This window comes from Antedon mediterranea, chromosome 4, assembly GCF_964355755.1.
Source record: "Antedon mediterranea chromosome 4, ecAntMedi1.1, whole genome shotgun sequence".
Classification (NCBI taxonomy): domain Eukaryota; kingdom Metazoa; phylum Echinodermata; class Crinoidea; order Comatulida; family Antedonidae; genus Antedon; species Antedon mediterranea.
Genome location: NC_092673.1, coordinates 22,470,913 through 22,484,250, shown reverse-complemented (window position 1 = coordinate 22,484,250; position 13,338 = coordinate 22,470,913). Strand labels below are relative to the sequence as shown.

The following is a 13,338-nucleotide window of genomic DNA, read 5'->3' as shown; positions in this document are numbered from 1 at the left end:
AGTTATTTTCAGATTAAATGGTATATGAGAGTGAGACAGTTATTTTTTTTATATTTTTTTTCGAAAAAGTAGTGTTCACATGATGATTGTGCTTAGATCTTAGATGCTAATGTTGTGTTTTTTTTTAGATTAAAAAAATGTTTGGAAAAGTTATTTTTAGATTAAATTAAAGGGTGTGTATAAGATATTTAGATGTTAATTATAAACTGATTGATTAAAAGTCTGTGGTAATTGAGCACACTTTCCATAAGGTAGTCATATAGAAACATGATCAGATTGTTTTTAAAGTGCTATTAAATGCTATGAAAGTGATTGATTTGTGTAAGAAATATTGTATGGCGCCAATCTAGATAATACTTTATCATTCCTTGCTATTATCTCAGCTCACTTTTCATATATAACATTACAATTATTCCTATTATTGTTATTTCATCACATGTAAACAAAAACATAAATAAAAGAAATAACAGAAACTGAAAGATTTATGTAATAGCTCACAAAATCTATAAAACCTTAATATAAAAGACTTTTACAGGTTTAAGCTACTTTCTCATCTTTCGATTCGATTCGATCCGGCGCCATGAGAAAAATATTGCGAGTGTTTTCATATTGAGCACAAATTCGGTTATCGGTTATCAGTTGTCAAGCTACTGTAGGTCATTCATGCTCACTGCTGATTGGACAAAAGAATTCGGAGTCTAAATCAGGTACAGATTCAAATCGTACAAATTTGTTTCATGTGCTGTTTTTTTTAAGTTTTTAAAATAATTCGATCAGTTCTTGATAGAGTTACTCAATCAACTTACAATACAAGAGGCAGTTTAATCAAGGCATGATTTTAGAAAAATGCGAACACATGAAGTATCATTCAAATGTTTACGATTGCATGAAGAGAAACAAGTTTAATATGTGTCATCTGTACAGGCATGTGTAGATTACCATATTAAGGTGAAAGGTAATATCTGTTTTTAGCTCAACTTTAGTTTAGTAGTTTGTAATAAAAAAAATTATGCTTCGTGTAACTATGGAAACATCATCTAGGGACTTATATATTGGTAGTTTTATAGCTTTCAAACAAGTGGTTCAGTCAAATACACAGAATATGATAAAAAATAATAGATATTATTTAGTTAAATAAAGTGTTAACTCGCCATACCATACAATCATGAGTTACAACCGTTGCCGTATTTACCAATAACATTAAAGTGAGATATTTCCTTTAAATATTTAAAGTCCCATTCGCTACGCTTTTTAGATCTAATTCACAAACTACATTTAATGTAAAAGTAAATAATATATGGTCCTTTTGCTATAATTTTTTTCTTCCATAAACGGTTAAAAATGTGAAAAATAAGTCGATTCTAATAATTTAACTGGCATTTGGTCAGCATTAAACTTAAAATTCCCAGTACAGTACATCTTTTGATATTAGTAGGGGGTTTACCCTGTGTACTACTGTAGATTCATTCCTAGAACTATGGATAGCATCAATAGCATCCACCTAAAAATATAAATTTAGCATTAACTCCCTGCCTATACACTAAAGAGGTATGAGTGGGCATAATAATAACCCATGCTCTACGAGTTAATTGGCCCACTAACCTTTTAAGTTGATTAGTACCCTCAGTTTTTGTAGAGTCTCGTTAAAGATTAGATCGCAGATAGCAATGTGGAGGTGGAGTCAGTTTCGAATTCTCTTGGTTGATGGACTCGTTGTAAGTTGTTTATCTCCGTAATAAACTGATTTTTGTCCATTAGCTAGAGAATATAATAAGCTGTCATTGGTTTAGGCCTGTTAGTCAGCTTAGACATGGCTTAGATAACACGGTGTGATTACTTGATAACAACTCTTGAGATGTTTCTACTTATTACTCTGTAAACACAGATAAAAAGATATACCTCACAAAGTTTGAGAATGCCACATGTGTGAGGTGGACGTAAACAAAACAGCTATTAAAAGAAGGAATTGCCAGAAAGATCAACGTGAAGAGAGATGAAGGTTTAATAAAATTACTTGATGTAATGTTGCTTTAGTAACATGATTCTTTATTACCTGCATTTTATAGAAACCTGAAGATAAATCTAACGAAAACTAGATCTGATTATTAAATCAGAACAGCAATTAACAATTCACAAAATATATTCCACAAAAACGGCATAAATCTTGTACAACAATAAATTGTGTACTGTTTGGTATAGGTTGATTTTGTGGGATTTAAAGATTTTTATTCATTAAAAATGTCTTGAAATTATAAACAAAGTAAACCTACTTTTGTATACCACAACCAAGTTATGGAATTCTGAAATGACATCAAAACAAACAAAAATTCATGAGACGTTCAACTTTTAAAAACGTATATATCTCTTTTCTTGTTGTAGGGCCCTACATTTGTGCATACTATTTTAGCTATAAAATGGATTATTCAAAGTCTGATTTTATTATGTTTTTAGGGAACAATACATCTTTAAATAATGAAATCATTCATACCTATGCCGCAATTACTTATGTCTATACTTATGTACTAATGGTAACGTATTATTCACATTTGAAAAGGATCTAACATAATTACTTGTTTTTGTCTGCCATTGTGATTTATTATTAATATTGTTTATCCCATTTATTTATCAGTATTTTCTGTTTATCAGCTTTTACAAAAAGTTTTTTAACGATTCCTAAGGGAGGTAAGATTTCACAAAATGTTTGTGTGAAATTTAATTGATTTAAAAAGGTACTAAATTATGTGTATAATTCTTTAGGGTGGGCGTAAGTGTGTCGTTGTTGTAACTGAAACTGCTACACAACCAGTGTAATCAATTGGAAGTTAAATTGTTGATGAATTTAGTTTTTAGTTGTATTTCACTTTGTATGTTTGTGTCAAAGGACATAACATTTTTTTGCTTGATTCAGAACTTATTTTGTTTAACAGTAGTGTACAATTTTGGTAGGTCTGAATTTTCAGTTATGCCTGAATGCCTGATTATTTCCACAGTATCAATCCTCAGTCATTAAAATTCATGGTTTTAACGTATACTGTAATCAATACTGTAATCTTTAGGCATTAAACTGAATATCTTAAATCTATGCGGTCTAGTTGATTGGTTTTTTTGTGTATTTTTGTTGCAGTACATTTCACATTTTTAGGCGTCAAATGCATTTTGAATGTTTTAATTTTTATGGAGGGGGATGGTAAAATAGCAGCACATACACTTAATTAAATTGTCTCACTTAATTAAATTGTCTCATCTTGTTAAGTGAATAATGTAATAATTTTTCAGCTCAAGATTCTAGATAATTGTTTTCACTTAAGAATTTGATAGGCAATACATCATTACATTTTGGATTGATTAAATAAACTGTGTAAAGTCTAGCACCAAGAGCTGCAAGCTGAGATATGTTGCTGAATCATTACTTAGCTCTCTAAGATCATCGTCGTAATTCAATTCTTGTTGGTTTTTTGTTGTTGTTATGGTTCATGGTAAAGTCAATACTTAATATAGATAAAAGCAGACATCGATTAAAAACCAATCTGATTAGTTTTTAGTTAGTCACATTTGAATTATGTACTCTTGCTGAGAAAAACTATACTTCGCTAAATCTACAATAAAAAAATAGAGGACACTATAGAAAATCCAATCATGCAATTTCTACTAAAAAATAGTCATTCTAAACCAATTTTTGTGTTGGCCAGTCTTAGGAAACAACCACTTTTTTTATCCTTAGAAAAAATTTACCTTTTTCACTTAAATTTTCCATACACTATGATTACAATCAAGAATAACAATTAAGAATCAAGAAACCGAAAGATGCAATTTTGTTTTCTAAATTCAAACATTTAATGCCTAGTTTATCTACAAATGTTTTAATTTTTCCTGAGATTACTTTGTTCTCATCCAAACAGTTTAGTTTGATTTATGACTCATTTTCTGCTCAAAAAGAAGAGCAAATTGATGACATAAATTCTTTTTGTTTTGATTATAGTTGTAAATCATTTCATACCTACTAATTTCCTCTGTTCTAAATTAAACAACTTCTTGGCTAATCATTAGTAATATAGATTAGTATGACTTACACTTTATCGTGCTATAATATACAACCTGTATAATTACAGTGTATACAACCTCTCACAACAGTCTCTTAAATAGGTCCTACCTTCTACTTTCATTAAAGATGTATTGTCCCCCAAAAACATGAAAATGAAAATAAAATCATACTTTAAAGGTTTATTTTGCAGTTTTAATAAAGTTATTCACTTCTGTAAAAAGAAAACAAATAAACCCGAAGACAAACAAAACGGTTAATTTTAACCAAAAACCATTGTCTGACAGTTAAAAAACGAATTTTTTTAGGGGGGACAATATATCCTTAAAAATTTAAAGCTTCATTTTGAAAGTGAAATATTATACAGTTGAACCGGCATAACCGGAATAAGCAGACATCCTTGGGTCTTAAAATAATATTCACTTCTAATAAGGGATGTGTAAGTTAAGTAGAGGGTAAAAATTGCTCACTTAATAGGGGTAGTGTGTCCCCCAAGGTATGTAGTTCTAATGTTCTGCTATTACTCCTTGCTTCAATATAATGTATAATTATTTTCACTTTGTAATCAAGAGTATTGATTACAGGAGATGTCCATTCCTTCTATGAGTTGCCAATTTATTCAGAGTATAATTTAAAATTAATAGCTTCGTTTGATATGCTTGATATAAAGCCAATGGGTGTGAATCCAGTAATTTAATTATAAAACAATTATCGGAATGTGTTTGTAGAATAAATTAATATTTCTCTTGAACTTTTTGTAGTGAAACTTTACAGTAGCTTGGTGGTTAACATGCTTGTCAATCTTGATATAGATCTTTTTCTGCTGCATAGCACCAAATAAACTATTTATTTAAAAAATATGATTAGACCAACCGCATTCTGCTAAATTTGTGCTTCCAATTAACCGTTTAAATTAGTGGTTAATCATTGACAAAAAACGTTAACAATGCCTAACATTTTTTTTTATATTTAAACAGTTTAAATATATAAAACTTATGAATTATTGAGAATCATATGAATACAATATATTTGTTTTTGTCTTTAAGGAATCGTCGTTTGAGGCAGTAATTCAACGAGATATTTCACGGACGTTCACCGCCAATGATTATTTTAAGGAGAAAGAAGGACAGGGCCAAGATGGTCTGTACAAGATTAGCAAGGTTGGTCGGCAAGAAACCCAGACAATGTTTTTTTTTAATCATCAACATCATTACTACATTATGAAACTCCTCATGCTTAATATTTCATACCAGCCAAAACTACAAATATATGTATTACATGAGACCCCATTTACACTCAATTTGGGACCTGTGCAAACTCTAAATTTTACCCGTTTGGTTGATATTCATTTTGATCAAAAATTGGTTCGGGAAAAAATCGTCTTTTTATAACTGAAATTGTTTTCACTCGGCAAATCCTTCAAAATGGCCTATTAAAAATCATAAGGCCAATTTACACAGACAAATGGTAACGGTAATACAAATATAGAAGCTGTGTTATTTCTTATGAACATTTACACAAAACACAGAGCGGACGGGTGGTTTCCGCTCAGGATATAATATACACATTCTATGTGGGACAAGATATGCGGTTTTCCACTTACCATTACCGCTTGTCTGTGTAAAGTTGGCCTTTATTCATTTTTCAATGTTTTGGGCAGGAATACATTTTTAAATAGAGACAAAATTGAACTGTATTAAGGATGTATAAACGGACATAATTCTGTTTCAGCAACAAGATTAACTATTTTGGGTTTTTTTTAATATAGGCTTATTCAATACATGACCAGGATATTGGATATGTTCAAGGCTTATCCTTCTTAGGTGCTGTTTTACTTCTACATGTAAGTATTGATTACTACTAATAATAACAATAAATAACAATTAGAAAAAAGGGATATCGGACTTAACATGTACGAAACATAGGTTTGAGACTTGTCTGTGCCATATTTGGTTATGTCCAAGGCTTATCCTTCTTAGGTGCTGTTCTTATACATACTACATGTAGATACTTATAAATTACTATTGATAATAGCAATTATAAATAACAATTAGAAAAAAGAGGATATCTGACAAAGCATGGGTTTCCGACTTGTCTGTGCCATATTTGGTTATGTCCAAGGTTTAATCGTTCTTAGGTGCTGTTCTTATACTTCTACATGTAAGTATTTAATTACTATTAATAATAGCAATGAATAACAATTAGGAAAAAGAGGATATCTGACAAAGCATGGGTTTCCGACTTGTCTGTGCCATATTTGGTTATGTCCAAGGTTTAATCGTTCTTAGGTGCTGTTCTTATACTTCTACATGTAAGTATTTAATTACTATTAATAATAGCAATGAATAACAATTAGGAAAAAGAGGATATCTGACAAAGCATGGGTTTGAGGCTTGTCGGTGCCATATTTGGTTATGTCCAAGGTTTAATCGTTCTTAGGTGCTGTTCTTATACTTCTACATGTAAGTACTTAATTACTATGAATAATAGCAATGAATAACAATTAGGAAAAAGAGGATATCAGACAAAGCATGAGTTTGAGACTTGTCTGCGCCATTTTGCTTATCCTTTAGGCAAGATACTTTACTCTTATTGGTTGCTTCGTCCAATTTTGATATTGCTTGCTTTTATTTCAAATCTAAAGTATCTTCCATTTCAGTCCTTTATTACATTCTATTTCTGTAATTCTGATTCTTTTTAGAATTTCAAATTGAGATTTTATTAATATAAACATGAAACATTATATTTGAAATTTGAAAATTGGTTTTTCGAAATAGATAACACAATCTGCATGTTTTATTCAATGTTGGCAAAGCAAATTGTACCAGTGGCACAGTAGCCTATAGCTGCTTCTTATGTGTTTCGTTCCCATCTCACTCCCATTTCAATGGTGGTAGAACAAGTTTTCTTGAATAAGGACCAGTGTATCTTACAAAACCTGGTACACTTTTTTATATGAGTGGGTTATTACCCCATTGTAGTTTCATACTGTCCCTGTTGTTGAGTGAATATCTGTGCCTATACTGCGTATTTGGCTGCCAATGATATGACGTGAACCTAAAGGGTAAAGTTATGTTTAACGCATACATTTGTTCTTTTCTTGGCCTTTAGTTTATGTGGAAATTGTTATAATTTAAAGTTTGCTTTCTTTTTCAGATGCCAGAAGAGCAAGCATTCACTGTGCTTGTTAAGATTATGTATGACTATGGCCTACAAAGTCTTTTTAACAATGATTTTGCTGAGTTGCACAGAAAGTTTTATCAACTGGAAAGATTCTTCATGGTGTGTATATATCTTCCATTTGTTACAATATACTTTGTAGTAATCGTTATTAAAAGACCCATTTCCTACAATTTGTGACGTTTTGTAGAAATAATACATATATATTACTTTAAACAAGGTATAAGCAAGGTCATGTATATGTACGTTTTATGGTAATTTATGATAAAAAGAGAGAAACAATGCACTACCTCTCGTGGACTGTCTTTAGGTCTTCAAACCATAGTACCAGAACCCAGGACTTTGGATTACTAGGCCAACATACTAACAGCTAAACCATAGTACCAGTAATGACATTACTAATAATTAATATTTACGGTTTGTCTTACAGGATGTCATGCCAGACTTATATTCGCATTTTATGAATCTTGGGATTGAGACGCACATGTACGCCTCTCAATGGTTTCTTACGCTGTTTACCTCAAAGTTTCCGTTGCACACCGCCTTCCACATCATGGATGTTTTTCTTTGCGAGGGAATGCAAGTTATATTTAACTTCTCTCTTGCTTTGTTGAAGGTAAATATCACATTAAATAATATATAGTAATATAATAATATAATAATAATCAATAGTGTAACTAAACATGATAATGTTACAAATTACTTACTTATTATTGAAGTACAAAAACTTGTAGGTGGCATGATACGCCATGATATGCACTATTTTTAAGAAGTTACCGAATAATCCAAGTGGGAAATGTCGTAAATTATATAATTTGTTATGGTAATTTTTTTGATATGTATCAGAGGGAGCTTTGTTGTAGGAATCCATACACATGGCGTAACAGAATTACGGTAATTGTACAGGCAAGGTTTCAAACTACATTTGAAACCGCCCTGATAGAATATAAGAGATTTACTGTATATTTTAGTCTACTTTGATTATATTTTTTCTTCCAAGTCTGGTCGTAAGGATATGCTGAGCATGGATTTTGAAGGAATCCTGAAATATTTTCGAGTGTCATTGCCAAAGAAATTTCGTACAGTAGAGAGTGCCCAAGAACTTGTTCAGTCAGCCATGTCTATGAAGGTAATGTACTAAAAAAATGTATCTTATTGAAAATCCTAAGGCTGTGTCTACACTATCAAACTAGTTTGATAAAAAAAAGTGTGATGTGCCAAAATAGGGTAGTGATATGACATCATCTTGTCCATATATGGGCACATCACATTCTTTTGTCACGTAAAGTTTGATAGTGTAAACAGGGCTTTATAACTTGTGATATAGCTTAACTAAATCTTTTTAAAGAATGTCATTGTTTGCTAAATTTCGCATTTGTTATAAAAAAAATCAAGATTTTTGTCAAAAACATAGAGTTACCAGGAGACAAAGGTCCAACTAGGGGGAAGTGTAGGTGCAAATGCCAAAAAGTGGATGGAACAAAAATAATGCAGTACAATACTTGATGAACAACCTCATGCAGTACAGTACTTGATGAACAACCTCATGCTATAGGTTTTACAAACAAGTAAAATCAATTGTACAAGCATATTAAAAATATTAAGTATACATCTCACATTTGTTTCACACAGGTAACATCCAGAAAACTTCGCAAATTTGAAAAAGAGTATGAAGTCATAATGGCAGAAAGGGAAGATCCTGTAGAACGCCTGGAAGTAAGTCTACAAAGTAGCGGCCAATTAATTAGCACCTTCTCTTAGGATCACTCTAGTCTGTCATCAATACTTAATCATGACATTCTAAAAGCCAGATTGTCTGAAATTTTAATTTTGCTGCACTTCTACTCTTTGACTATAAAATGAAATAACCTTTGTCACGAGTGAAAAAAATGATGGCAAGAACAATTCTTTTGGTTGGAGACTGCAAAAAACTACTAACTCTAACGATCGACAATAAAAATGTCCGGAAATCATGATATTCTGTCTCTCAAGTACAGTAGTACCAAAGAGTGCTTGTTAAACATGGATAAATCGTTTTTGTTTGATTTTTTATTTTATTTATTTTTTCATTTTCAAATAATTTTCAGACAAAAAAAAAACCCATCACAAAAAATTTAAATAATAACAATGGTTATTAGCAAGCAATAACAATGCAAACAACAAAATAAATAAACCAAAAATCAAGCAATATATCGTAAAATCATTTTGCAATAGATTGCAATCATAAAAGGTAAAAATATTTCACCCAAGGCTTCCATTTCCAATTACAGGATGGTTATACTTTATCATGCTTATAAACTAAGTCTCATTTGAGGCTTATGGAGTGGAGTTGAAAGAGTCATGAGCACTAGGTCAGAATTGAACCCTGAACCTTGGGATTGGAAGGCAAGCATGTTAAACACCAAGCTACAGCTCCGCTCCAATTAAATAGCGTTAAAACCCCTGTCTACACTAACAAACTAGTTTGACCAAAAAATTGTGATGTGCCTAAATTTGGTAGTGATATGACCAAATATGTTATAGATATTACATCATAATGTCCATATAAGGGCAAATCAAGTTTGATCCTGCAGACAAAGCTTTACAGTTGCTGATTTTGAATTCTAAGAATTTCCGAATGAAAGTTTATTAAACTCATTACTGAATTATAACCTATTCTTGAAACTCAACTGAAATTGTATTTGACCTACTTTATAAAATCATATTTCAGAAATTGTAGTAATTATCTGTTATCTTAAATTGCACTTGTTAATTAACCAGATACATATTAGTTTTCTCATTAAATATTCTTAGTAAGATCAGGTTGCCCAGAGGTTACATAATTGATAGAAATTTCAATGCTACAATTAATTGTACAATATTGTATTTTAAATGATATTTTTTTAATCTTACTAAATAAAAATACAAGCTGTTTTTTAAGTGCCCTTTTTTTTAATACAAAATTGAAAAGAAATAGTTAAGGCCAATTTACACAGACGAGTGGTAACAGTAATAAAAATATAGAATCTTTGTTATTCTATTATTATGACCATTTACACACAACGCGAAGCTGAAAACGCTCCGATTCTTTGAAGACAAGCTACACGGTTTTCCATGATGTTTTCTGCTCCTATTGTGGAACAAAGACCCCCAAACCCAAATGTGGTTATTATGGGACTGCAGGCTTCACTTACCTAATTTTTGTTGTTGCTAAGACTCTTTCACAAGTTTCGTTTTTCATTTTGATGGTGTCATGATTATATAAAAGGGAGTTTTGTAACATCACAGATTTCTATGACATCTTGATAGACCAATTACAACATTTTACACATGTACGTTTGCACCTAACTCTTCTCGGATCCACTAACACATTTGTTTTCTTTTGATGTAGAATGAGAATAGACATTTGATGCAAGAAAACATGAGATTAGATCGTGAGAATGATGAACTAGCTCATGAGTTGATAACATGCCGATTAAGCCTACAAAAGGAAATAGATGAAGTAAGTTTAAATGTGTCTCACAGCCTTACTTGGCTGAATTGCGCACAAGTGTGAACAATGTACTATTAATATTCATACAGCTGCCATTAAACGGCACTCATTTATTTGTACGCAATGAGGGACTGAGATGGACCAGTGCACCTGGGTAACCCCCTACTCTTCCGAAAGATGAACTCGGTTCTTTAAAGTGCACGCGAGCAATGACAAGGTTGAATGTGACCTGATACAAAAGATTGACTGACAGGAATCAGAAAGTTTGTTTCAGGGGGGCTACTTCTTCCGTACTTCCAGTCACATCGGGTATACCTCAGGGCAGTTGTCTTGGTCCAATTTTATTCAATATGTTTGTGAACGATGTTAATCATAATGTTTCTTCTGAATGTTTTCTTTTTGCAGATGATATAATACTATATAGACACAGACAAAATGCCAACGATATTGTTAATTTGCAAAATGATATAAATATTTTATCTAATTGGGCTGATAAGAATCAAATGAAATTCAATGTCAACAAAACTAAATTAATGCATATCACCAGAAAGCGTAACTTTGTTAAGCCGTTGTACTTTCTTAATGGTGAGACAATTGCGGTGGTTGATAGCCATAAACATTTAGGAGTACATATCGATTCTAAACTGAATTGGAATGTTCAAATCGATAATCTAATATCTAAAGCTAATCGAATGTTAGGCTTTATTTTTTCTGTAGCCGGAAATTGCTCTCCAGACGCGATTTCGTGTCTGTACAAAACTTTGGTGCTACCTATTCTAGAGTATGGTTTGCCGGCGTGGGGCCCCAGAAATGGAGGACACATAAAACGCCTCGAACAGGTTCAGCGACGGGCCTCTAGACGTATTCTGGGACCCCACTGCGGACCTATATCATACGACGAACGTTTAATAACTTTGGGTTGGTTATCCTTACGTGATAGACGTTTAATGATTTTAATTTCCTTTATATTTCGTTGTTTTTATAATGTAACTTTTTGTAGTACTGTAAATAACAATATCCATATCAATCAACGCCATCCTGAATTACTCACATTTGTCCACCCTTTTGCACGTACCGATACTTTAAAATATTCGTCTATCAACAATTTTCCTGTTATATGGTCATCACTACCCTCCATAATCAAAGATCAAGCAGTTACTCTTCCTTTGAAAAATTTCCTGTCGAAATTGAAAAAATATCTGCTTGATCAACGCTAAATTTATTTTAATTGTATAGGAGTATTTTAAATTGTGTAACACAGTAATACAAATTAATTAAATTTTTTATATATTCTGTATATTTTATATTCATTTTTAACTTGTATTAAGTTGTATGTTACAGGGATTGCGGACACAAATGTGTTATGGTGCTCTGTTGCTGTCGCAATCCCTGGACCGCTTGTTGTCGAATAAAGAAATGAAAATGAAATGAAATGAAAATGATACACTGGGTTATTTAGGGTGCATACAATCTACATGTATATACTGGTCCTTATCTGGGAAAGCATGTTCTACCACCAGAACTATGATTAAGGAGTCACTTGAACCTGTGTCGATTTTTAACCACTCAGCCCCTTGACTTGACAAAAGATGCACTAGGTTTTTTAAAGGGAATTTAAGCCAGATGTATACACTGGGCCTCCAGTTTTAAGTTCTTATCCGGGAAGGCATGTTCTACCAGCAGAACCATGGTTGAGGAGTGCGTTGAACCTGTGTCGATTTCTTAACCACTCAACCCCTTGAATTGAGAAAAGATGCACTAGGTTTTTTATGTATACATTGGGCCTCCAGGAATATGTTTTCTACCACCAAAACTATGATCGATGAGAGCCGTGAACCTGTGCTGATTATTTAACTATGGTTTGTAGCGCCCCTGCCTTAGCCACTCAGTCCCTTGACTTGACAAAAGATGCACTGAGTTTGTTAAAGTAAATGCAAGCCAGATGTATACACTGGGCCTCCAGGAATATGTTTTCTACCACCAAACCTATGGTCGATGAGAGCCTTGAACCTGTGCTGAGTGTTTGACTATGGTTTGTAGCGCCCCTGCCTTAGCCACTTGACTTTTTTGTGAAAACTGTCATATTTTCCTTTTGAGCTAAAAAGTGTTGCTCACCCAAATTGTTTATACCTTTATGGGTAGCTTTTTATTGATATTAAAATGTTTGATAATAAGTAGAATTTTTCATTGAACATAGATCAATAAATTTATTTTAGTATTAAATTATTATTGTATTTTATGTTGTTTTATATCTATATGTTCTTCTCTTTCACAGGAACGAGATTTAACAAATTCACTAGAAGTGGAAGTGAAGGGTTTGAAACAGCAACTTGAAGATTTGGCTGAAGAGAAGAAACATCACGAGCAAGAAACGATACAGGTGCATAAAAACATTTAAGAATACTTGTTCCATATTTATTCTCTCAGAACTTTACCAGTACGTTAGCAATTCTTGATTTCAAACCCATTCAGTTTTAACGTCCATGAACAAATAGCTGAATTAAAATTTTTTTAAAGCATGTAACATTTCAAAATTCACGTTATAAGACCAAATTTTTAATAAGGGTAACAAATTTCAGTTCGATAAGCATACAACCTACAGCAGTACCTTTTCTTCTATGGAAATATCTCCCTAAATTGTTGACTT

At 32.1% G+C, this 13,338-nt stretch overlaps 1 protein-coding gene across 2 annotated transcripts in view; it reads left to right on the top strand.

The window, feature by feature from the left end:
- LOC140046939 (rab GTPase-activating protein 1-like) overlaps nt 1–13,338 on the top strand; it is a 49,880-nt gene that overhangs the window by 33,247 nt on the left and 3,295 nt on the right. For both annotated transcript variants that reach the window (XM_072091704.1, XM_072091705.1), the window contains exons 11-18: nt 5,086–5,199; nt 5,808–5,882; nt 7,196–7,321; nt 7,650–7,835; nt 8,220–8,348; nt 8,852–8,935; nt 10,590–10,700; nt 12,967–13,071. In XM_072091704.1, coding sequence (XP_071947805.1) covers nt 5,086–5,199; nt 5,808–5,882; nt 7,196–7,321; nt 7,650–7,835; nt 8,220–8,348; nt 8,852–8,935; nt 10,590–10,700; nt 12,967–13,071 — 930 coding nt within the window. The remainder of the gene's footprint in view (nt 1–5,085; nt 5,200–5,807; nt 5,883–7,195; nt 7,322–7,649; nt 7,836–8,219; nt 8,349–8,851; nt 8,936–10,589; nt 10,701–12,966; nt 13,072–13,338) is intronic.